Source organism: Anabrus simplex, chromosome 8, assembly GCF_040414725.1.
Source record: "Anabrus simplex isolate iqAnaSimp1 chromosome 8, ASM4041472v1, whole genome shotgun sequence".
In the NCBI taxonomy this organism is placed as follows: Eukaryota; Metazoa; Arthropoda; class Insecta; order Orthoptera; family Tettigoniidae; genus Anabrus; species Anabrus simplex.
The window spans coordinates 37,995,782-38,021,056 of record NC_090272.1 but is presented as its reverse complement, the minus strand read 5'-3'; the positions used below and the strand labels follow the sequence as shown (position 1 = coordinate 38,021,056).

Below are 25,275 nucleotides of genomic sequence, written 5' to 3'. Positions count from 1 at the left end.
TAGCCAAGTTGAATGAATTGAAATAATAACATTAAGTTATTTATTAGACCACCTAATCAATACAAAATCGTCTTGGATGATTTACATAAATTTGTTAACTAATAGTGGTACATGTTTCGCCTTCTCTGAAGGCATCATCAGCCATAGTCTTAACCTTAAATTCAAAATTAGCGTCTAAATAACATGTAATAATGAAATGAATTTTAAAATCTTGAAGAAATTTGAAGTAAAATAACATTAAAAATAACAATGATGGTTTAAAAATACAATGTGATGAGATATAATAGTGGAAGTATTAACAAATTAACATTAGAAGGCTGCTAAAATAAGTGCAATGGATAAAACAACAGATTGTTATACAAGTAGTAAGATTGCATAAAAATAAAGTTGATAGTCTGGTGGTTATAATTAGATGATAGCGAAAAATCGTATATAATCAAAGTAAAGAAGAGAGAATAAAAGTCAAAGTTAGTCGAGAGATCCGAAGTTAATCATGATCTTGAAGATAAAAGACGAAAGTCAGAGGCATATGGTGAAGTTGTAGAACACGTTGAGGATATGAAGTTGTAGAATAGAAGTTGAAGAACAATTTCAAATAGGATCTCTATGGTCCATCTCAAAATTTGAAGTAATGCTCAAATGTTGTAAATTGTGAGTTTGTAGATATTCTAGTTGAAAAAGCATATAATAGTGGAATCATTTGACGGTGACAAAGATAGCTTGTAACATTATGAGTTAGAACTGTATTTGCAACAGTAGACTTCTTGCTACGTGTGTTATAGCTGAAGGTGTTATAGCAACTTGCTATGTGTTCAGCTATAACACACGTAGCAAGAAGTCTACTGTTGCAAATACAGTTCTAACTCATAATGTTACAAGCTATCTTTGTCACCGTCAAATGATTCCACTATTATATGCTTTTTCAACTAGAATATCTACAAATTCACAATTTACAACATTTGAGCATTACTTCAAATTTTGAGATGGTCCGTAGAGATCCTATGTGAAACTGTTCTTCAACTTCTATTCTACAACTTCATATCCTCAATGTGTTCTACAACTTCACCATATGCCTCTGACTTTCGTCTTTTATCTTCAAGATCATGATTAACTTCGGATCTCTCGACTAACTTTGACTTTTATTCTCTCTTCTTTACTTTGATTATATACGATTTTTCGCTATCGTCTAATTATAACCGCCAGACTATCAACTTTATTTTTATGCAATCTTACTACTTGTTGTATAACAATCTGTTGTTTTATCCATTGCACTTATTTTAGCAGCCTTCTAATGTTAATTTTGTTAATACTTCCACTATTATCTCATCACATTGTATTTTTAAACCATCATTGTTATTTTTAATGTTATTTTACTTCAAATCTCTTCAAGATTTTAAAATTAATTTCATTATTACATGTTATTTAGACGCTAATTTTGAATTTAAGGTTAAGACTATGGCTGATGATGCCTTCAGGGAAGGCGAAACATGTACCACTATTAGTTAACAAATTTATGTAAATCATCCAAGACAATTTTGTATTGATTAGGTGGTCTAATAAATAACTTAATGTTATTATTTCAATCAAATATCATCAATACGGACCAAAAATGATATTTATTACATGTAAAGTTGAATGAAATCGAAATTCTTTCGTATTCAACATTTTAAGGAATGCCGCAATATCACGCAACAGGCAGTATGCGGAAAAACAGAATCCGCGAACACTGGCGTTGCCAACAGTTGACGAAAAGACTTGGCTCATATAATAAATTCATAGGCACCGAACAATATTGTCATTGCCGATGAAACTGCATTGCTTATTTTAATGCGAGCCCAAACTATCTTATGTTTTTAAAGGAGAAAGTGCCAGCCGGGGAATCGTACAAGGGTGGGGAATGGGGGTCATTGTAGTGCGTTGCAATGCACATGAAAGCGAGAAACTATATCCCTTCGTCATAGGAAAGTTCGATAAGCGTCCGACACTTTCCATGCCAATACAAAGCATCTAAAAATGCAAACAGTACAGAAAAAAAATTCATTTGCGCAGGGGAACTAGTATAATATATTCTCGCCTTTGAATTGTGTGATTTTTTTTTTTTTTTCTTTCTTTCATTGCGTGAGGTTATGTTTGTCAGTTATTTATCCAAGTGCATTATTTGAACATTGTAAATGCACCTTGTTGGATACATTTCGGAAATCGTTTTTTTCCATGGCATTTGAAAGGTTTGAACTGTGAATCGAGGTGATTGCATGTATTAATGGGTCTTCGAATACTTTCTGACGCGGCATTTTTGAAGTACGAGAGAAGTGCCACGGCGGGAAATCGTACAAGGATAGAGTCATAGGAAAGTTTGATTTTAAGGGCATCGGGTACTTTCTGTGTAAATACAAGGGATCTAAAATGCATACATATAGTAATCCAATGAATAAAGCACTTGCACATGAGAGCCAGCAGATTTCTCCTCGTCTTTGAAACGTGCTTTTTTTCTTTCGTTGCGTGAGGTTTTGTTTGCCAGTGAGATATCCAAGTGCATTATTTGAAACTGTAAATGCACCTTCTTGGATACATTTTGGAAATAGTTCTCTTTTCATTGCATTTGAACGGTATAAACTGTGAATCAAGGTTAACTGCATGCAGCAACTGGCCTTAGAATATTTTGTAACGCGACAAGGGTTGGTACTTCTGAATTGTGAATTGGCGGTTAATTCGAAATCACGTAATTCGGAGTCTGATTTTTTAGTCCCACCGACTTAGAATTAACGAGGTTTTACTGTATCAAGACAGCACTTTCATGGGACGGGTACGGAACTCGAAATTGAGCGAGGTAGACTTCCGTAACTTTCTCGACTCTCACAAGTACGATATCCCGCGAGATCAGCTATTCACGCACTTGTGAAACAAATGACGATCGAGCATCCCCAGCAGCGGCTTTCATATTTACCGCATATTTACCCATATTCTTTGATTTACTGTATTTCATTATCTTACATTTCGCGTTTACATGCCACTGTAACCGTATTGAGAAAAATCGTTCTTGTTTTCTAGAACGCAACTAAAACACAATAAGACCTGAATGGCCATTTACATGTGGTATATTGAGTACAGTAACCATATTCAAATCTATTTCAATACTCCATGTAAACGTAGTAAATATTTACGAGAATGAACGTCTTTAATTCGACCCGCACCCAAGATTTAGAACCAATATTTTGGGGGGGAAAAGTGCGGGTGGTATTCGGGATTATATGGTATCTCACTGCAGGTATTGTGTGATGGAAGTCAGAATGCATATACAGCTGTTGTCTTTATGAGGAGTGGTTACCAGTGAGAGGTACATATTTAGTTAGTGGTAGCGAAAGCAAGAGTAACATCGCGTAAGTGCCTGACCATTTCTCTTGTGGAATTATTAGGAATTCTCATTGGAGCTCGTAAGAGCACGGAGGCATTTTATCGCACTGTGTGGTCGACCTAAAGTGATCCTCTGTGATGGCACAAATTTTCGAGGAACATGTAATGCTCTGGAAAAGTTGGACTGGGATCAAATTTTTACATACAGCACCGGGGAACACATAATTTATAGGTTCAATCCGCCTACGACTTCATGGTGGGGAGGCTTCCGGGAATGGTTAGGGCCTGGTGAAGCAAATTTTACGGAAGACGCTGGGGAAGGCTGCATTGTCTTGGGATGAACTTCAACTCTATTTATTGACTGTGAAGCAGTGATCAATGCCAGACCAGTGACTTATACGGCAGAAGATAATAATGATCCTATTCCATTGACTATCTATGCTATCTATCCATCTATGCTACTACAAGAAGTATGAGAGATGGGAGTACCTGACATGGACTGCATTGAGTCTCAAAGCATCACTTGGAAAATTTGGTATGTGCAAAGTCTGAGAGAAGAACTAAGAAGAAGTTTCCGTTCAGAATATCTGGGGCAGTTAACTTGGACAAAATGGCGTAAAATTAGAAAGCCTATAGTTGGTGAGTTGGTAATAATAGGATTGGACAATCGAAAGAGGATGGATTGGCCTTTGGTAAGAATTGAGCATCTCATTCCTGGGTGAGATAGAAGAGTCCGGGTGGTTCAGCTAAAGACTAGCAGTGGTACTGTTGTACGTCCTCTACAGAGAGTGTACCTCTTGGAGTTCCAGTCTAGTGCCGAGAGTTACCAAACAGAAACCCAGTTCAAGGATGAGGCTGTATGTAAATCCCCTGAAGAATTAAGAACAAGAGCAGGAAGAAATGTGGTTCCTCCTAAAAGACTAAATCTTTGATTTCATGGTGCATAGGAGAAAGAATCCACTTTGCATACATTGTTCAGTTACTCTCAATGTCTTGATAATTTCAAGTTTTGAGAAAATTGGAAATTAGGTGGGAGTCTCTTCTTCTTCATCCATTCCCTTTTCCAGATTCTCTCTGAGTAGGGTAGTGTACCAAAGCCCTCCACTTTACTCGATCTTTCCACCATTCCTCTTCTAGTACTTTATTGCTATCGACTCCTCTATTTACAATACAGTCCACAACAGAGCTCCTCCATCTCATTCTAGGCTGGCCCCTAGGCCTCTTTGCAGTCTCTGTATCCATGAATGTTCTCTTTAGTATTCTCTCTCCTGGCATTCTCATCATGTGTCCAAACCATTTTAGCTTTGCTATATCAATCTCTTCTTGAAGTTTGCACACTCCCACGCTTCTCCTTATTTCCTCATTTCGTATCTATCTCGTTTTGTCTTTCCCTGTATGCTCCTCAAGAACCTAATTTCAGCTGCTTGTATCTTACTTTAGTTCCGCTTAGTCAACATCCAGGTTGCTGAAGCATAGGTCAATATAGGTTTATAATAAGATGAGTATAAAACTTTCTTGCACTTCATTGGCACATCTTTGTTCCATACAATGTCTCTCGCACACTGGTAGAAACTTGCAGACTACTGTATTCTTAAATCAATTTCTCCATCCAAATTTCCATCTTGTGACATCATGCTGCCCAAATATTTAAAAAATGTCACTACTTCAAAAAGTTCATTACCTATTTTTATCACTTCCCTGGATTTTCTGTTACCTCTCGTCATGATCAAAGTCTTGCTTTTCGCAGTGCTAATCTTCATTCCAAAATTTCATCTCTCCTCATTCTATAAATCAACTTGTGTCTGTACTTCCTCTTCATTATCTCCCCAAACTACAGTGTCATCAGCAAAGAACATAGACTTTACTTTTCACCCATCATCTTCTCCTTAATATTTTGTAGAATTCCGTAGAGACTGATGAGAATTCTGTAGAGAATTATGTAGAGACAATACACTTTCCTGTCTATGCCCGTCTCAACTCTGAACAATTCAGTTTGACCCACTTTGGTTCTAACACAGCTTTTGCAATTTTGATACAATGCTATTACCATCTGCATTCTTTCATTCCCAATCTGTGCCTCTGTCAATGTTTTCCATACTAAATTCCTTGGGACACTGTCATATCGTCCCCACTCTGGCAATCTAGTGAAAGTGACAAACTAGGGAAGCTGTACTTCTGAAGTTTTGGTGTAGATTTTGTAGGTTAAATATTGTCTACCCTCTGACAAAGTCTCACATCTGCAACTCGTTCCTTATGCCTAACACATGAAACCAATCATTAAATATAAAAATTGATTTGACATGAGTAATCACAACTTCTTTCAGCTCCTTTAACCTTTTGACAATTTGCAGATTCGCTAGTTTGCCAGAGTAGGGACGATATGCTTTTTCAATATCTAGAAGCGTTACTGCCATGTCCTTACCATATTCCCACCTGTCCATCATTTGACGCAGTGTAAATATTGGGTCAAATGTGAACCTGCCTCTTCTGAATCCAGTGTTCTCCCCAGAAATTTTCGTCAGCTGGATGGCAGGAATGAGTAGCCGGGCGGGGTAAGCAACGTAAAATTTAAATATGATAACATTTAAATGTATTCCCCTCTGGGCATTAACAGTATCATGCAGGTAAATATTAACTGTATAATTGAACTATTTTAGTGTTTTCACGAATGAAACATAAGAGTATTTTGAACTTCTAGTATTCCACAGCTCGTTCATAATCATGTAACACCGGGGCTTACTGTTCGGTTGTTGTGGAGTACCATACAGGTTCAAAACATCATGCGGAATTGAATGTTTGCGTGCGATTCTACGCTACTCCTCATATCGTTCACGCACGACACAACGTGATAGTCAAGTTAAACTGATAAAATTACGCTGACAATAATGAAGATTTGTCATTTAAATAAACTGTTTTTACAGTATTCAAGTTTTAATTTGGAACATCCATTGACTCAAATACGCATTAATATAATGTAACTGCACATATCTAGGTTATGTTAGCCAGGCGGTCTGTAAAAATGGCTCGGCAGTGCGCCCATTAAAAAGGTCCTAGGGAGAACACTGGAATCCATACTGGTGTTCTGCCAATTTTCCCTCTACTCTGTCTCTTAATTGTTTATCCAAGATTCTTTCAAGGATCTTAGTTGTATGAGGTACAGTATCACTCCTCTGTAATTTTCACATTGCTTCCTGTCTCCTTTCTTGAAAATTAGTATAATGACACCTTTTGTCCACTCTTTTGGAAGTCTTTTCTCTCCATATTACTCTGAAGAGACTATACAACCACTGTAGACCAACTTCTCCTTCTGCTTTGGTGACCTCGTCAGTTCCAGCTCCCTTGCCTCTTTTCATTCTTTTAGTGGCACACTCAATCTCTACCATGGGCACCTCGTTTTCCTTATCTTCCATCTGCACTAAATTTGGTTCTTCTATTTCTCCTTGTACCAAGGTATTTTGCACGTTGTAAAGCTGTTCAAAGTATTTTCCCCACCTCTGCAATGTATTCTGCTTCTGTGTCATCACTTCCTCCTGTTCATTTTTAGTGAAGTTAGCGCCTTCACCTGTGTTTATCTTTTTTTTTTTTTTTTTTACCCACTGGAATAAGATCTTTTTGCTTCTGGTTGTATCTTCTTGCAGAGATTCAGTGAATTTTTGCCAGCATTTCTTTTTCTCCTCTTGAACCACCTTGGAGCATTCCTCCTTGCAGTGGCTGTATTCTGTTTCGCATTCTGTTGTTCTGTTTCTCAGCCATCTTTTCCAAGCTTGTATCTTCCGTTTAACTATATCTTTTACCCTGTCATTCCTCCAGGGCGTTTCTTGATCTTTCTTCCTTTCTGTGATGCTCTTTTCTGCAGACTCCACCATAGCTGTTTTAAAGTATGCCCATTCTTCTTTGACCCTTCCGATGTCTTCCTTAGGTATACGTGTGTCTGGAACTCTGTTTATTTCCTTCTCCTGAAATTTCCATACCCTTAACATTCTCTGCCTAATCTGTCATCTTTTATATCTTTCCCACCTTTAACTTAGTTATTACAACTCTGTGATCACCTTCAAAAGATTCACTTGGGAGGGCTGTTGCATCTACCAACATTTTCCTGTTACTTTTCTTCATCAAAATGTAACATATCAGAGTTTTGATTTTGTTATCCCAGCTATATCTTGTTATCTTCTGTTTTTCTTTTGAAACCATGTGTTACCAATGATCAGCCCATTTCTTCTACAAAAATATCTCCAGCTTCGTTTCTCTTCCTGTATCCAAATATCCTATAATCTCGTCTCCTTTTCTTTCTTGACCTATTTGGGCATGCATGTCTCCTATGATCACAACTTGTTTGTCCTGTATATGGCCTTCCAGATAATCAAGGTATTCCTCTAGATCCATATCTGTATTTACTGTTCGTGGAGCATACCCTTGAATTATATCTGTAACACCATTTTCAAGTCTGTCTGACCTTAATCAACCCGCCATTTATGTTTTCCACCAATTCTAGGTATTCCTTTAGGTCTTGTCTAATTATGAGACCTACATCATTTTTGGCTTCTCTTTCTCCACTATAGTATAAGGTGTATCCTTTCTTTAGTTTCCTCTCACCTTTTCCTTTCCATTTGGTCTCGCTGATTCCCAGTAATACTGTATCTTTGTCAACCATAAAATTTACAATTTCTTCCACTTTCCCTGTTAGTGTCACTACATTGATGCTTGCTATCTTGATGTATTTGGTTGCTGGTCGCCCATTTCTCACTTTTCTCCCAGCATCACAAGAACTGCACATCGCTTGTGGGGAATGCCCTAGCATTTTCCAAAACTTCAGTACACTTGTCTTCATGTAGGCTGTTATTACAATGGGTTCGCCACTCCCAAAAGGTATTGCCTACTGCCAGCCGAAACTTGTAGGCCACTCCTAACATGGAGAACAGACACCTTTTGTAGCCGCTCTTCTGGACTACAGACGCTACAGTTGATATGGGGTTTCAGTGGCATTTCCTCCACTGAGGGCCCATTTCCCTTCTATAAGGACTCCTCCGCCCTTAGCTGTTGGTCCTTATAGTGGGTCAGGCTATTTACCGCCGCCCAACACTTGGCGTGGAGACACTGACTGTATGGTTTATTCCATTACCATAGCAGATTTAACTGGCCAGGTGGGAGTATGTCGAGAAATCTGTAGATGCTAAGGTTGGCAATGTTTACTCCTTTACTCTTTGGATTTACTATTCTGTGGACTGGTGTTTGCATTTTTTATTGTGAATATTTTTTTAATGACTATTGAAAGCTGAATAAGTTACTACAAAAATAATGTGTATTTACGACCTAATCAACAACATCCATATCAGAATGACTTGTCCCGATCGTCAGAGGACTGTCACATACATCAACCAGGAGTAATTCAATTACATTATATTAACTGCTAAGTAAGCACACATAATAGTAACCATATAAAGTAGGTGGTGTGTGTGGGATTTTTTTGTGGATACTCACCGCGCTAACACAGATACGTTTTCGGCAATTGTGAGATACAATTAAAATAAAAATTAAGGGTAAAATATTTCCACTTTTTCAATAAAAAATTAAGTAATGTGGGTTACATTATGTAAGGAATATTTATTGAACTATTTGAAAATGTGGAAATATTTTTCTCTTAATTTTTATTTTTATAGTAATCACAGTTCAATATGAAATTCATACCTCTTAACTATGAGATAGGGAAAGACAAGGACAAGGATGGGAAGGAAAAGCCGGCCCCAATGGGCCTTTGCCTGTCAAGCGACCGCTGCTCAGCCTGAAGGCCTGCAGATAAGGAAGTGACGCATGGTCAGTGTGACGAATCCTCTTGGCCAATATTCCTGTCGCTCTAGACTGGGGTCGCCATCTCACCATTAGATAGCTCCTTAAAGGTAATCACGTAGGCTGAGTAGACCTGGAACCAGCCCTTATATCCAGGTAAAAATGCCTGACCTATCTGGGACTCGAACCCGTGCCCTCCAGATGAGAGGCAAGTAAGTTAGACTATGAAACTGGCATCAAACATTAATCATCGCTGCTCGAGTTCAAAATCTTTATACTTTATATTAAGTTTTACAGGGGAATCTTCGTCAGTTTCCCGTGAAAACTTCTTTCAGTTCAGCAACTTTGATTAGCCAACTCCTCGAAAAATCTAAGCCCGCTGTCACACAGGGCATCGAACGATCAAGAGCGACCAACTGGCATCGAGTACTAACGACTAAATTCATTTACCTTGTCACACTGCTCATCGATCGAGAGGGATCGACTGCACGGAAACAGCTGATACTCCCGCCCAGTACCGTACAGGCTACAGATGTATTCATATTCACGAGAGAAAAATAATGTGTTGTGAAAGCGATAATTCGGGTGGAAATATGATTCTAACCTATGAATATATTAGGAGAAAGGAAAGAACCAGACGATCGCAGTGGACAAGGTAAAGAGCCATAGAGAATTCCACCAAAGTGTGCCTTCGTTGCGGAATGACGAAGAAAAATTCAGGAACTAGTACCGAATGCCCATCAATAATTACGGTATAAGGAATTAGAGGAAAAAATGAAGTCAATAATAAACATCAGGCAAACAAATTACAGGAAAAGTATAAGTTCTGAGAAAAGGCTGACACTATCGTTAAATTCAATATTCACAACGATTTTTTTAGGTTTAAAGTCAAAAGTGATGTTCACCTTCGAAACAACTACTGTATGTCCGTGGCAAAATATATCAAATAAAAGATTAGTGGCATTCTGCAGGATTCTAATAAAGTATTGATAAAAAGGACTGAAAACTGTTATGTACATCAATTTGAATTCATAATTTGAAGGTGCTACCATCAACAGTGGAAATATATTTATTTAGGCCTACAGGTTTCTGGACATTGGTGACTCATACAGATTTAGGATTGCTCACAATACATCAGTGGATTTGTTCCTGTTATATATGATGCCATTCATAGAGCACTACAGCCAGAATTCTTGACAGGGTGAAAATTCCAACAAAAGCCTCACAAAAGTGCCTCAGTGTATTTCAAATATAAGACTAATACCATTTATGCTTATGTGTTTTAATGATGCTGGATCTTGGGGCATAATTACTGTCTTTTCAAATGATATTTTGAGGTGTTTATTAGATGGAGGTTAACAGCTTTTTTTTTTTTTTCATATCACTTGGTGAGATCCCACCTACCAAAATAATAGACATATCAAGAAATGCTTCCAGTCAAAATTTACATTACCTAATGTAGAAATAGTGTGTCAAGTTTCATTACAATCCTGTAAATAATTTTGAAAGAAAGAAAAATGCACATATGCTCTGAATATTGTGAAAATGATAAAAGCAATGGAGTTCCTTACACTGTTTCTCTCCCTCATGATCCTCTGCAAATCTCTTGTCGCCTCTCCTCTTCTTTGTTATTGTGCCATGTTCAGAATAGTATCATATTGCTTTCATGACAAGCATGTTGCTGAATTTCTGTAGGCCTACTGTGTTTTGTGCAAAGAATCCAAGTTCATATCCAAACTTTGCAAGAATGACAATCCTGTCTTAATTTATATCATTGAAGACTACAGCAGCTTCGAAAGCAGCTAATTTTACCAAATGGCTGTGAAGAAAGGTTGTCTATGGACATCTCTTCCAAAGTAAATTCTCTTTAGGATTCTGTGTATTCACATATGTGTACATTTCTTGAGGAGTTCAGGTGAGGCTAGTGCTCTGTACACTAGCTTAATAACTATAGGAAAAGCTTCTGGAATATTGTTCTAATAAGTAAGTTGGCAGTGTAATAGACTGATACTTGTCACAACTACATGTAAATTATACACAAGGTCTTGTTTATTACCCTCATCACTAAGCATAAAGTACTGTCTCCCCAAACTTTGCACTGGCAAGCTGATCTAATTGCTCACTTGGCAATAATAAAACCAATTAATATAAATCCTGCACTTCCATCCAAATTGCTGGTAAACTCCTTGGTACAGAGTAACACCTTTTTCCGCAAAGGTCTGGTAGGACTCTCCTTCTTACCACAATGTTGATTTTGCCTTTCTGTATATTGTTCATATGTAACTTTTTTACTGATATGAACAGTGCCAAGCCTATCTATCCATCCTGAAATACTTTCCTTATGAATCAGTTCAAGGAAAATGAAAACTTTGCCTTCAATTTCACCAAAAATGAGAACCAACCACTGCAAAAAATAATAGGTGCTAATAACAAGCACCTTGCCTTCTATTTTTAGAAGTGAAGAGTATGCCTTTCTAACAACTAAATAGACTACTATTGCCGTCTACAGTAAAATGTTATTTAGGCCTCAGGTGGTAAATGATTTAATTTTGCTATATCTTACATTGCCTGTCAAAACTGTTTGTAAATACCAATTATATAAATGAATGTTTGACAGAGTAGGGTGTATGGGCCTTGTAAGATCTTGGATTGACTTACAGGGTAATTAATCTACTCAACCTTTTATTACAAGCATGTAACTGTCATATGAATATATTTTTTATAAATAATGTACATATTCTGCCATCCTACCCCCTTAATATCACATCACACAAAATACAGTTTTTTATGTTGTAGATTAAAATCTACAAAACTTTGGTGGAAACATCTGTCAAAATAGTTACAAATGAATTTTTCATCTTTGTTTTTCATTGTTTATATGGATCTACAGCACAAGAAATAAAATAATCAATCTACCTTGATGCCCTCTGTAGGCCTATATGTTATTAATAAATTATAAGTACAGTAACAGACATGAAAGTAGTGATCGCTGGTGCAGACAGGTACAATGGCAGGAGAGTACTTGGAATGAGGAGATAAAGGCTACCTAAGTTACAAAGTTATAAGGTGGCAGGGAGGGATTCTGTCAGGTATAACTGTAGTAAGAATTTTGTCCTATGCAAACAACTTGGTCTATTGAAACTGTGCAATCTAATATTAATGGATCTACAGCACAAGAAATAAAATAATCAGTCTACCTTGATGCCCTCTGTAGGCCTATATGTTATTAATAAATTATAAGTACGGTAACAGACATGAAAGTAGTGATTGCTGGTGCAGACAGGTACAATGGCAGGAGAGTACTTGGAATGAGGAGATAAAATAGAACTGAATGTCAGGTTGAGAATACAAAACTGGAACAGGTAGATAATTTCAAATAGGTATTTAGGATGTGTATTTTTGCAGGATGGCAGTATAGCAAGCAACATTGAACACAGATGCAGTAAACCCAATGCAATGAGCTTGCAGTTGTGATCAACAGTATTCTGTAAGAAGGCAGTCAGCTCCTGGACAAAACTACTAATGTCTTTACACTGGTCTGGTTTCAGACCACCTGTGCTGTACAAACCTAGTGCAATGAGTTTGCAGTTGCGATCAACAGTATACCGTAAGAAGGAAGTCAGCTCTTGGACAGAACTATCAACACGCTGGTCTGGTTTCAGACCACCTGTGCTGTACAAACCTAGTGCAATGAGTTTGCAGTTGTGATCAACAGTATACCGTAAGAAGGAAGTCAGCTCTTGGACAGAACTATCAATACGCTGGTCTGGTTTCAGACCACCTGTGCTGTACAACTGCTTACTACATACACACAGAAAGGACCTACTACATGTATTTCAAAATACTCCTTTCCTTGTAAACCATACATGTTCTACCACATAAAATATACAAATTAAGATGTTGTAATAATGCTAATAATTAATAAAAATTGGAGTTAAGGTTCTTTCCCATCAGGTGCTAATACACATAACTCACTGAGGATTCCAATAAATATTGATAGATAAGTATAACAAAAATGATTTAATTTAAAAAGTAGAACATTTCTCAAGAACATAAATTTTATTAGATTCTTTCTTGGTCTAACACTGTATACAACAGTTTCTGAATTTTAACTTTGAAAACCCTTCGACCTAGTACACTCATTCTTTCCATGTCATCATGAAGACACTAAAAATAACATTGATTATATTTTCTTTTCAGTTTTCAGTATCTTTTCTAGATATTCACTTAACACATCACTGTCACTTTCACATTTCTGTTTCTTTTATTTTTAACTGCTGGCAAAGCTGTTTGTAGAAGCAGAAGCCACTGGACTGGAAGAAGTCCCTTCAGTAATTTCTGAACTGTAGGAGTTAAACCCCTCCAACACAAATTATTTCTGCTTCCTCCTCCTATATTTCAGCTTGGTGAAAAGGCTCTCATACACCAGGTGCCACTTCCATAGATGTGTTTGTTATAGAACTGAAAAAAATGAACAACATATTAATGCAATTCTTCTAAATTGGAGCTACATTTTAGTCTGGACACAAGCCTTCTGTTTAAGAAATTGTTACTTTCAATAATTATTTTAGTAAGATGATTGTTAGGTTAGATTATATTATATTACTTTCAGTTATATCTGATAAATTAATGAACAGATGGGTGGAACTTATGGCCTACAGACTGAATCTTCCCCTCACTCTTTCACAACTAGAACACTGGTCTGTAATGTAGGCCTACTTTTAAAAATAAATATTACAGAATTGTACCTTCTTCCAGCAATGAAGAGTTCCAGAAAGTTGAGGGCATTGAAGTAGACCCATTTTATGTTTTCTGTACAGCAGAACCTGGGAGGAGAGGGAGGATGTTATCTCTCCAAGTTCGATATCCAGCCCTCAGAATTTGCCATGTTTTGGCACAACTTTTTCCTGAAACAATGAATCAGAATATTGTGACAAAGAAAATATACATGTAGTAGGCCTACTTATGGCATAGGCCTACACTTATTTGTCATTAAAGCGAACAATGGTATTCATTTCATTAGGTACGAGATGGAGGTTAGGAAAGCACTGCTTATGTTTTCCAAACATTTCTTCAATTAAGTTACAAGAATGATAATTACTACTTCTCCTAGTGTAACTCTTTTTACCAATCTATTCCGTATAATATATTTTATCAATAAATAATCTAAGATAACACTATTCATAAGATAATCGTAATAAATCTAATAATTACTTACCAGTTTTTGTCCCAATTCTCCACACTATAGAATGCCATACAAAATTCACGGTCTCCCTATTACTATATCCAGGGAGTCTAGGATTATACACCACTTTGTTTTCATACACTAAGCAAATTAATGTTTCGATTTCATCAACAGATGACTATGTTGCGTCCGCCATTATCGAACGACTGCGACTGAAAAACGGACACGTCTGTTTTTACAAACCAGTCGATCTTCATCGCTCGTAGTTGATCGCTGACGATCGATGCTGTGTGACTGGTGCCACTGCCCTCTGTAGGTTTGTTTTCTTAGTCGGTTGATCGCAGTCGTTCGATCGAGCCTGTGTGACAGCCCCCTAATAACACCAAGCCAAACGTCATTTGACCACAGGTAGTTTTTAATTCTCTCATCTAATAAAATAAAGCACATTAGATACAAAAGTGCCCAACATGATGGCAAAATCCCTTCTTTTCTTAATCTTCCATTGTAGTTTGGTCTACGGTATACTGTTCGTAGTCAATTTCTGGAAATCTTGTGCTGCGTAAATAAGGCTTACATCGACTTTTAAAGGTTATGTTGAACTCGAGAACATGGTTTCCAATGTAAGTATCAATTCTCATAAGTTTCCGAATACATTATATTCAGTTCTGCCCGTCACTAATCCAGTCAAATTAGAAAGAGAAAATAAAGCATCAAAACTTCAGCAATTAGTTATTCGTGACCTTGAGCTCAGCTGGAAAGCGCACTTGCTTCACATGTCGTTACAAGTTGGAAATTATACAAAAGCATTTAAATGTATTGTACACAAATACGACTGCGGTTTCTGGCATTTTAACACGAAAACGTAACATTTCCAGTCTTACATTAGGACCGAAACAACAGGCAATCCCAGGACCTCCCATGGCTTTTTTTAAATGTTCTGGTCTCTATAACATAATCGCGTACGAGATTTGTGTTAAGAAGGAGCAGTTTCGATTCCTGCCTGAAAGCCCAGGTGCTATACAGTGCCCTGAGGAAAGTGCCGAGAACCCGTTCAGCAATACAATCGAAAATAGTAAAATATAAACATCTAGCCCTGGACATAATGTGGACGTTTTATAAGTGCGAACATTTGACGAAACTTGTTCCGTCTTCAAGTAGAGCTGTAGAAATGCGCTGTCTCCTTACAATTGTTGTGGCCAATCTCTGCTTTATGATTTCCGAGATTCTGTAAACAATACCACCCGAATGCGATGCTAAGATGGTCCCTTATGCGAGTTTACCGCTGATCACTTTTCCAGTACAGTACTTGCTCTAATTATTGCAATGACGGGGCGTTAACGCCAAGATCCATAAGTTTGCCATAGCTGTCCTTTTGTAAGATACAGTTTATTGAAAAATGCTTGATCGAGGATTTAGCGTTCATGGGACTGGACAGTTGATCCGGGATATCGTTTCTTGGAGGAACGGATAATGCGGGATTTTTACAACGTGATTTAATTACAGTGCTCGCGGGACCACATAATTTGAACTCATAATCCGGGAAAACTTCACTTCCTTGTACGGTTGTGAATCGCTTTAGTCTTAATAATGTTATGGGATTTTATTTACACCGAAAACTTTATTTTTAACTGCGGGCGTCATGATCGCGCTTACCCAAATTTGTATGATGTGTAGGAAGACAACTGACTAACTTTTGGCGCACACACCCACAAATTTCATTGGTTGCTACAAGCAAAGAGTTGCATGGAAGATACTTCTATTTCCGTTTTCGAACCAATATTGAAATTTTAAACAACGTCTAGCTAAACACCGGCTGAACATTGTTTATGCAATGGAACATCGTGCGTAACTTAGACGTTGTTCTATTGTATAATGAATAATGAAAATAATGAAAATAAACTGTTCAACAATTCCATTGTCGCACAGAAATACTGACATTATTGTTTACCTACAGTACATGCCTCTAATTCCTTACAGTGTGTATTGTGAGGACGTATATATCAAAGGGGATCTAATGTATGAAGAGCTTAGCTCGTAATTTGATTCATGCGCCAAAGCTCTGCGCGTGACCACAGTTGTCAAATAATATGAATGGGTTAAGGCTACAATCACTTCGTTCCCTGTTCTAGCCGTATCCAAGACCTGTCTGTATCGTTGTGACATAAAATCACTAGCATAGTCCGTCATTAAATCAATATATTGATGTATTATTTATTTTTTCCCTTTGCTCTGTGCAGCCATTAAGAAGAGCATTGACGCGGATGGGTGTTGTTGGGAATCTTGTACAGACCTTGGTCCCAGATACTTTCGACAACTCCCTTAGCTACAGTGTACTGAACTATCTGAAGCGCTTAAAGAATCAAGCAAAGATGGAATTTGAACGACTATGTGCAGAAGTTGGCAGTAAAGCAAACAGTGGTGGTAGTGGAGGAAAATCTATGCAAAACTCATCATCTTCAGTAACGGAAGGAATTCGTGTTACTGCCAGGTCTTCCCTCAAGAAAGATCTTGTTTCTCATCCACTTCTTCAAGGTTGGTGTTGCAGTTCATGTACAAATGGGCTTCTAGCCTCTCTGTATTTTTTTATGCTAACTAATGTTATTTCTTTTCCTAGATAAGTTTACTTCATTGCGGGAGCAGTTGAATGAATTTGGTGGATTTGTGGTCGGGCTGATGCATGGACAGAACCAGAAGAGTCGCAAGAGTTATCGTAATCCATTTGACATTCCTCGTCATTGCTTGCTGGATCAAGTTTCAAGAATGAGAGCCAACTTTCTACAACCATCAGTTTTCCATACAAAGCTCTTGGATGAAGGTATTGCTGTTAATTTCTGTTGATATTTATAGTTATTTTGATTTAATAATGTATTTATTTTCCAAACTACAGAACTTGTATTCTTTTATTTGGCCTAATGCTCTCTTCTATCATGATGTTTGGCTGCATTTTATCTAGAGGCCTTGTGGTCAATTTGTGGCTTGTCCAAGGTTTACTTAGCTTGGTGAGACCTGATAGGGAGTTGAGAGACGACCAACACATTCTAGAAAGTTGAGCATTGTGGCCAAGGATGTCATTACACTGACCATTGTAGCACTCCAACACATGCAGATGATCTGACTGGGCAGTTTAAATCGTGGTTTGTGTTGTAGGGTTTTGTTCTTGCTTTGCCATTCTGTGTGACTTGCCCATTACAAAAATAGTGTTTTGGTAGGAACTCCTATCTTTCCATAATAAATGTTCATTATTTCAGAAGCTCAATCTCGATTTAATCATCAGTGACAGCCAAGGTTCATAAAGTGTAAGGTTGCACCATCTGCTGTAGTGCACTGCATGTAACATAGTGCTGGGGCTAACTTCTCGCAGTCAGTCCGCTTCTGTCATAGGTCCTCTGTTCTGGACTGAAATTATTTCTTCAAAGATAACCAAATTGTATAATTACTATCTGTATACAGGAACACTCGCAAAGTGATATTAGACCTGTTGATGAACCAATATTGCCATTACTGTTCCATAAACATATTGCATATCTGTATACATGCTAGATGATGCTATTGGGTACAATGTTTTGAGGAAAAAGAAAATATAAATTTGTGTCCTTGTCTCGAGATGGTGCAGCTCTTTCCAGCACATCACCAGTGAAGGTGAGCTGCATCTACTTTTCAACCACATATCAGCTCTACTGTCAATCTTAAATTTCTAGCAGTACTGGAGATTGATTCTGGACCTTCAAAGATGGCAACTAATAGCTCTAGAGTTTCGGTGAGAGTTTTTATTACAAATATACATAGACTAGTTATTGTTACTATGTTTGCACTGAAGCATAGTATTGCAATCGCCAGCTGCTATGTTGTATGTGAGATCTTGTGCCTGAATGATCTCAGTTGTGTAAGAAACTGATAAAAAAATTGACAGGCTGCAGAATGCTGATGTACACACTATGTTTATCATTATTTCTGTTACATATTGACCCCGCCAAAGAGAATTGCACCCTGTTCATCCTGCTAGTTGCTGTCATTATTGTTAGATGTTGAAAGTGTGCATTTGTGTAGTGTTTTATCACTTCCTTTTCAGAAAGAAATTTTTTGTGAAGTTCCAAGCACAGATTCTCTGTGGCACCATACTTTCAGATGCAAATGACTTGTTATGATAAGTCCTCAACAAGACAGATTTTCAATCCATCTGTATTAAAACTTCAGGAAAGGATTCCTCATATGCAGTTGAACATCGATTCTCTGTTTTTGGAGGGACCTCGGAAAAAAACGTTCGATACGGGAAAACAGAACATCCGGGAACGAATTAAAACCATCAACAGTTTGACTGTACTTCACAGTAATGAAATATAATTTTATTTGTACAAAAATGCCTGTATAAAATAGATTAGTTAAAAAACTTTATATTTTAAACTCAGTTTTACCGGGAAACTTCGTCACTTTCCTGTGAAAACATCCTTGAGGCCACCAACTTTCATCAGCCGAGCTCATATAAAAATATTCTAATAAATAAGTTATCAGAATTATATTAATATCTAAGAAATTTAAAACCACATCTGAGACTCCACTTCCACTGTTGCTGCAAAGAGAGTTTATCGGAGTAATTATGCCGATCGGGAAAACCGTATCATCCAGTCATTTAATTGATGACTTAAAATCATCTGCAGTAGCTACTTCTGTTTTTTACCTTGAATAAATCTAATTGGAACAGATACAGTTATTTACGGTAATCATTATCTGACGACAGTCTCATGTAAATTAAAAGACTTTGATTTAATGACCTAACAAAGAACGATGTAACTCATTTATCAATAAATGTTTGCATGCTGTATTACGAACTTACGTCGAGGAATTTTACTTCGAGTTCGCCCAAGTTTTAGGCCTCGGTACTTTCCATTCATGATTTTTTTTACCGATAAACAGGCGAGAAATGTGGCTTGCACAATAGGCATAATTACTGATGCAGTTCACATGAACCTACCTGTAGTAGTTACAAAAGATTGCTGAAAACATATAAGCATAGTTTGTATCAGGTCCAGTCACATAAACAAGTAGTCTAATCACAATGCACAAATACAAAAATGACACCAAAACACATTAAATCACAGAAGAAATCATAATGAAACAGACACGCGTTCACAAAAATAAAGTTTCACATTACACACACATAGACTAGGTATTGTATATACACAACAACAACAAAAGAAACACTTAAATTGTCGTATTATACGCTTTTGTTTTCATGCTGTATTACGAACTTACACCACAGAATTTAACTTTGAGGCCACCTGAGTACTTTCCCTTGATTTTTTTTTTTTTTTTTGACCGGTAAACATCGAGAAATGTCGCTTGCATGATAGGCATAATTACTGGTGCAGTTCACATGAACCTACCTGTGGTAGTTATAAAAGATCGCTGAAAAAATGTAAATAAGCATAGGTTGTAACAGGTCCAGTCACATAATCAAGTAAGCTAATCACAATGCACAAATACAAAAATGTTACCAAGTACATTAAATCCTAGAAGATATGAAACAGACTCGCAATCGCAAAAATAAAGTGTCACATCACACACATATAGGTTACGTACTGCATACACACACACACACACACACACACACACACACAAAAACACTTAAATTATCATTATTTCTTCAGCGACAGAATACAGTAGTCACTTTGTAGTGAAAAAGTCTTTAATCGTCAGTTGTGTTTTGTCGTGCCTTAAAACGGTACAGTGCTCCCTCAATATTTAAAATGTTCTGTACTTCGCTGTCGTCTGTGTCATACACTGTAATATAGTCGCGAATTTTGTCGAAGGTGGCTAATGCTTCTGCAAACATTGGCAGGGGTTCAGTTTCATCTAAGTCTCATCTTCCCCCTTGCTCACGATCTCATGCACGGCGCTTGCACTGGCTGTGACAGTAGCATCATCACACAGCTGTTCTATGCTCTTTACACCACAAGTGGCGAGCTCACTATCGACTGTAGCGTACGTCTCGAAGTTAACATCCCTCGGCGCAAGCTTCTCCCTGTCCTCACTGATAAGTTGTTCTTCGCTGACGGTGTTGGTGTCGTTCGTGTCTCTGCTTTTGCCAAAGCCACATTTGTGAAAACGATTTTGAATGGTGGAGGGCAAAACGTGGAATCATGCTGACACAACAAAGTGGATTGTTGTAGAATACTGAACTTCGTCTTCACTTCTTTCCCGGCATCCAACATACACATAGCCCTTTACACCAGCTGCTTGCGATAGTACCCTTTAAAGCACTTTATCACCCCCGCATCCAGAGGCTGGAGGACGCTGGTACAGTTCGGGGGATAGAAAATAACTTTCACATTTCGTAAGAAAGAAAGTTCCTGCGGGTGAGCAGCACAGTTATCTACGAACAAAATTATTTTTCTCGCTTGAGCATCCATAGAAGCATCCAGTCCATGAAGAAAATCCAAAAAATTGTCTGTGGTCATCCAGGCTTTACTGTTCGCGTAGTACCGCACTGGTAACATCTTGATGTTCTTAAAGCATCTCGGTTTCGCTGCTTTGCGTATAACGATAGGGATACGTTTGTCTGACCCGTCACTGTTACAGCGCAACAAAACAATTATGCGGTCCTTCGCATTTTTGCCTCCATGACAAGATTCCTCTTTAAGAGCTAGCGTGCAGTTGAAAAATAGGCCGGTTTCATTCATGTTATAGATGTTCTTTGGTTCGTATCCTTCAAGGAGCTCTGCGAGTTTTTTTTCCCCCCAATCTTCCACAGCCAAACCGTCAACTGCAGCACTCTCCCCGGCGAGCTTTTTATACACCAGCCTGTGATGCTCCTTAAACCGGGAAATACATCCATTTGAAGCGGAAAAATTTTTGACACCCATTCTCGGTGCGATGCTTCGAGCTTTTTCACATGGAATGTTACCATCCACAGGAATTCTTGACACCCGAGCTTGCTGATACCAAGAATATGGAAGAAGTCGATGAAGTTATAAATTGTACTGTATTGGAATATCTTGATCTTTTCCCCGTTTTTCTGTTCTTTGCAGAGTATTCACATTTTTGTACTTGTTCACGCAACTCTTCTTTTTTCCCTATAATTGTATTCAGCGTTGAAGCAGGTAAGCCTAAATGTTTTGTGATGTCAACTTTTTTTCTGTTGATCTTCTTTCAAGTTTCTCTATAATCTGAAGTTTTTCTTGCAGGGTTTTCACATGCTTTACAGGTCGCGCCATTTCAATACTGTACTGTATAAGCAAACCGAAACTCTACTGTGTAAATTGTTAGTTTTCACCAGCTAGTAACACAGCCAACTTAACGAAACATTCAACAGAAAGCTCTTAACAAAGCGCAAGTCGGCGGAGGCCTTCATTGTTAGCCTGGTACAGAATGCTCTGTAAGTATGATCGCGCAAGATATCCAACCAAATTAAAATACGGTAGACTCGCAAGTTCGATTCCTGTCTGAAAGTCCAGTGACTAATGCCCTGAGAGAAGCGGTGAAAATACGTTTGACGATACAATCGTAAAAATTCAGTAATAAACATCTACTCATGGACATATTGTAGGTTTTTCTTGCAAGTATGAACATCTGACGAAACTCGTTCCTTTGTTAAGTAGAGCTGTCGAAATGCGCTCTGTCTCCTAACTGTTGCAACCTTAGGATTTTTTGTGGTTTCTCTGAATAATACCAGCTGAATGCAATGCGTGGATGGTTCCTTAAGGAACTTCATCGCCAATCGCTTTCCCAATACTTGCTCTAATTACCACAGTGACGGGACATTTATGTGAAGATCAATAATTTTGATGTAGCCGTCCATTTTCGAGATCTTGAAAAGCGCTTGATCGAGGATGTAGTGTTGATGGGACTGAAATTTCTGGACGGTTGATGTGGGAAATAGTTTCTTCGAGGAATGGATAATGGAGGATTTTTAATACATGTTTTAATTGGGATGCTCGCGGGACCACGTAATTTGAACAAATAATACGGGAAAACGTAGTTTGGGGAGCGTATAATCGAGGTTCTGCTGTAGAGAGAAGAAAAAAGGTATGACATCATGGTCCAGAAATGCATAATGACAGAGTTATATGATGCTTCGCCAGCATGCTCTCCTGACCTAAACCCATTGGACTTCTACCTTTGGAGACGTATGAATTCTGTCATGTCTTCAGTTGATTTGACTGCTGTTGATAATGATTCAACTCTGCGTGCATACGGTATGCCAGCCTGTCAGACGGTTCGCACTACACCTGGCATATTTGATTGTGTTCGGCAGAAGCCTGTACTCGGACAGGAGGAGGTCACTGAACATCTCCTCTGATATGTGAAAATAGTGTTCCAGTTTGCATTGCAGATGCATTCAGTATAACAGTGAAACAGTGTTGGGAATGTCGAATTGCACTGAGTTTGCTAAAGTGTTGGATAACTCTGTAATTATGCCTGTACCCCATGTTGTCATACACTTGTTTTTTTATTCTCTTTATATGAGGAACCTATTCCTGAAGTTTTGCTGTTAAGTTTTGGTACACCTGTATATTGATGAGTAAGTAAGTAAGTAATTCGTCTTTATTCATGGTGAAGTTAGGGCCCAAGGCCCTCTCTTACACTTAACCACAACATTTAAATAATTAACATACATCTAATTTTTTAAAAACACAAATCTTTTTAAAAATAATATACAGTAGTACTAATAGCAAATATAGAAAATCATCTGAAAGAAAACGTCCGGTCAAGTTCCCAGGCTTGGATTGGTTTTCCTGGCGCAATGAGATATGTATATTACACATGTTATTACTCAGCCACTGTGCAACATGTCTGGTTCTTGGTAGAGAGTGAGAAGTAAATGACATTCTGCTAGCCCCTGCAAATTTGCTGAGGGACATCAAACAGTATTCACATCGTTATTTTATGTGCGTAGGAAATGTCATTCGAATTGGAATAGCACTCTAAGCCACGGCTACGTCCCTCAACTGGACAGCCTGTAGTAAAAGTATCGTGTGAGTTTTCAAGCAGAGGTGCTGGGTGACTATGCTTATCTTCTATACTATTGGCAGGCATTGAGTTTCTCATGTCTTCATCTTTCTGTAAGACAGTCTTAAAATCAATCAGTTTGATTACAACCCTGAATTATCTGGTGCTTACGTTTTTACTGCCCTGATTTTATTTCACTGGGTATTGCTTCAAAGATATGGTATTTAACTAATTTGTTCAAAGCAACAGAAAGTGGAGTTCGTTTTTGAGCTTTTGAGGGTGATGAATAGTTGTAAAAGTAACCAAATCCATAAACTTGAGGAAATTAAGTGTTCTAGACTGCCCTGATTTAGATGGTTTGTCGCCAGATACGAATTCAGCAAATATGCCAAAACATTTTTCAACTTTCTGGAAAGGTCTTTTTCTTACACAAATTAATTGCTGAAATTCCTGCATAATGTTTTGATCAATTAAGCACAGGGCATCTCATTAACAAAATTTATGGTACTCTGGAGTTTTAGTACATCAGTAAGTTCAAAAAAGTGTGCTGCATTGATCTTATTTGCCTTAGCATGGTAATGCTATAACCGATGGTGCAAGAAGAATTTCACAGTCCATTTTATAAGGACCATTCAATAAATATGGTTACAGGTCTTCAAATTGCAAAAATAGTTGCAAATTCTTAAATATATGTACAACACATATCATGAACTTTAGTCGTATTATTTTTACATATAGTCCTCACACATTGCTAAGCATTCGCTTAAATGGTCTACCAAGGCTTCTCCCTTGCTGTAGAATTATCAGAGTCAAATGTCTTGCCAGCTTGCTTAACTTAAGTGTAGGCTCCATTTCTTGTAGGCATAAATTTTTCTTCAGTTTTCCAGAGATATGAATATTAGTTAGTGCAAGCTCATGATCCAGTACCAACCAAAGATTAGATTTCATGTGTGTGTTTGGCCGACTGTGGTATAGTGTATTAATACAAATCCTATTCATCGTAACCCAGGTTATCCTCTACAACAGGGCCTCTCAAACGTCCAAAATTTCACACGTGCAAATTGAGGGGCAGAGTTCCTGTGCACAGTGCATCGGTCCCGCTCAGCTCGGACGAACCTTTAGTCCCTGGGCTACTCGGCTCAGATTTGGAACGCTACGGAGCAAGTGAGGAAGAGGGAGACAGGCATGGGGAAAGAGAGAGACAGCGCCATTGCTCCAAATCGAGTAGTGGGGGTCTGCACTCTGGTCAACCAAGCAAAGTCGTCTTTTGCACCGTACACAGCGCAATGCACTAGTACATGCACCTTGAGAGGCCCTGCTCTACAAATTTTTCTGGTGACCTGTACCCAAAGGAATTAGATCTAACTACGCACCTCAATGTTTAGGACGATGTAACTGCAATGAGATGCACTCTAATAGTGGTGAAGGGAAGTGGTGGTGTGCTTACCTTGGTCTTGTTGGAAATCAAACAGAATAGGGAAGAATATAAATGTGAGGGGTCTAGGTACCTTGCTTATTGAATTACCTTGGTACTTTTTGACTTTTCTAGCCACTCCGTACGTTGTAGGAGGAAAAAATAAGACTCATTTTGAAATGACAAGCAGTAACCATTGTGCATTTTGCTACTGCATCCATGAGACTGGAGATGGTCGGGAGTGGAATATTGCGACTTGTAATAAATAAAAAAAACCTACGAAGTATGAACTTTGGACTTGAAAATTGGTGTTACTTGAAGTTCGACTTCTAATGGTTCTCTTTCTATATTGTGTTAACTTGTGCTACTGATGTTTGTGAAATATTTTTTATGTAACATTATGTTTGCCACTAGTATTTGAATAGTGTTGTATTTGAATAATCTCTTTTCAGATCATCGACATAGCATGCCTGTTAGCCAAATGGGCAACTATCAAGAATATTTAAAGAACATGCCTCCACAGCTGAGGGAGATTGAATCTACACCTGTTCGACAGCACATGTTTGGCAATCCTTTCAAGATTGATAAGGTAAAT

General features: G+C 37.9%; 1 protein-coding gene and 1 long non-coding RNA gene across 4 annotated transcripts in view; one reads left to right on the top strand and one right to left on the bottom strand.

The window, feature by feature from the left end:
* IntS6 (integrator complex subunit 6) overlaps window positions 1-25,275 on the top strand; it is a 129,510-nt gene that overhangs the window by 58,484 nt on the left and 45,751 nt on the right. For all 3 annotated transcript variants that reach the window (XM_067152111.2, XM_067152110.2, XM_067152112.2), the window contains 3 exons: window positions 16,558-16,852; window positions 16,935-17,135; window positions 25,133-25,269. In XM_067152111.2, coding sequence (XP_067008212.1) covers window positions 16,558-16,852; window positions 16,935-17,135; window positions 25,133-25,269 — 633 coding nt within the window. The remainder of the gene's footprint in view (window positions 1-16,557; window positions 16,853-16,934; window positions 17,136-25,132; window positions 25,270-25,275) is intronic.
* On the bottom strand, window positions 13,460-14,590 carry LOC137501843 (uncharacterized). Its single transcript, XR_011018649.1, has 3 exons — window positions 14,354-14,590; window positions 13,884-14,042; window positions 13,460-13,596 (listed from the first exon to the last, which is right to left on the bottom strand). It is a non-coding gene; the product is annotated as an uncharacterized lncRNA (long non-coding RNA).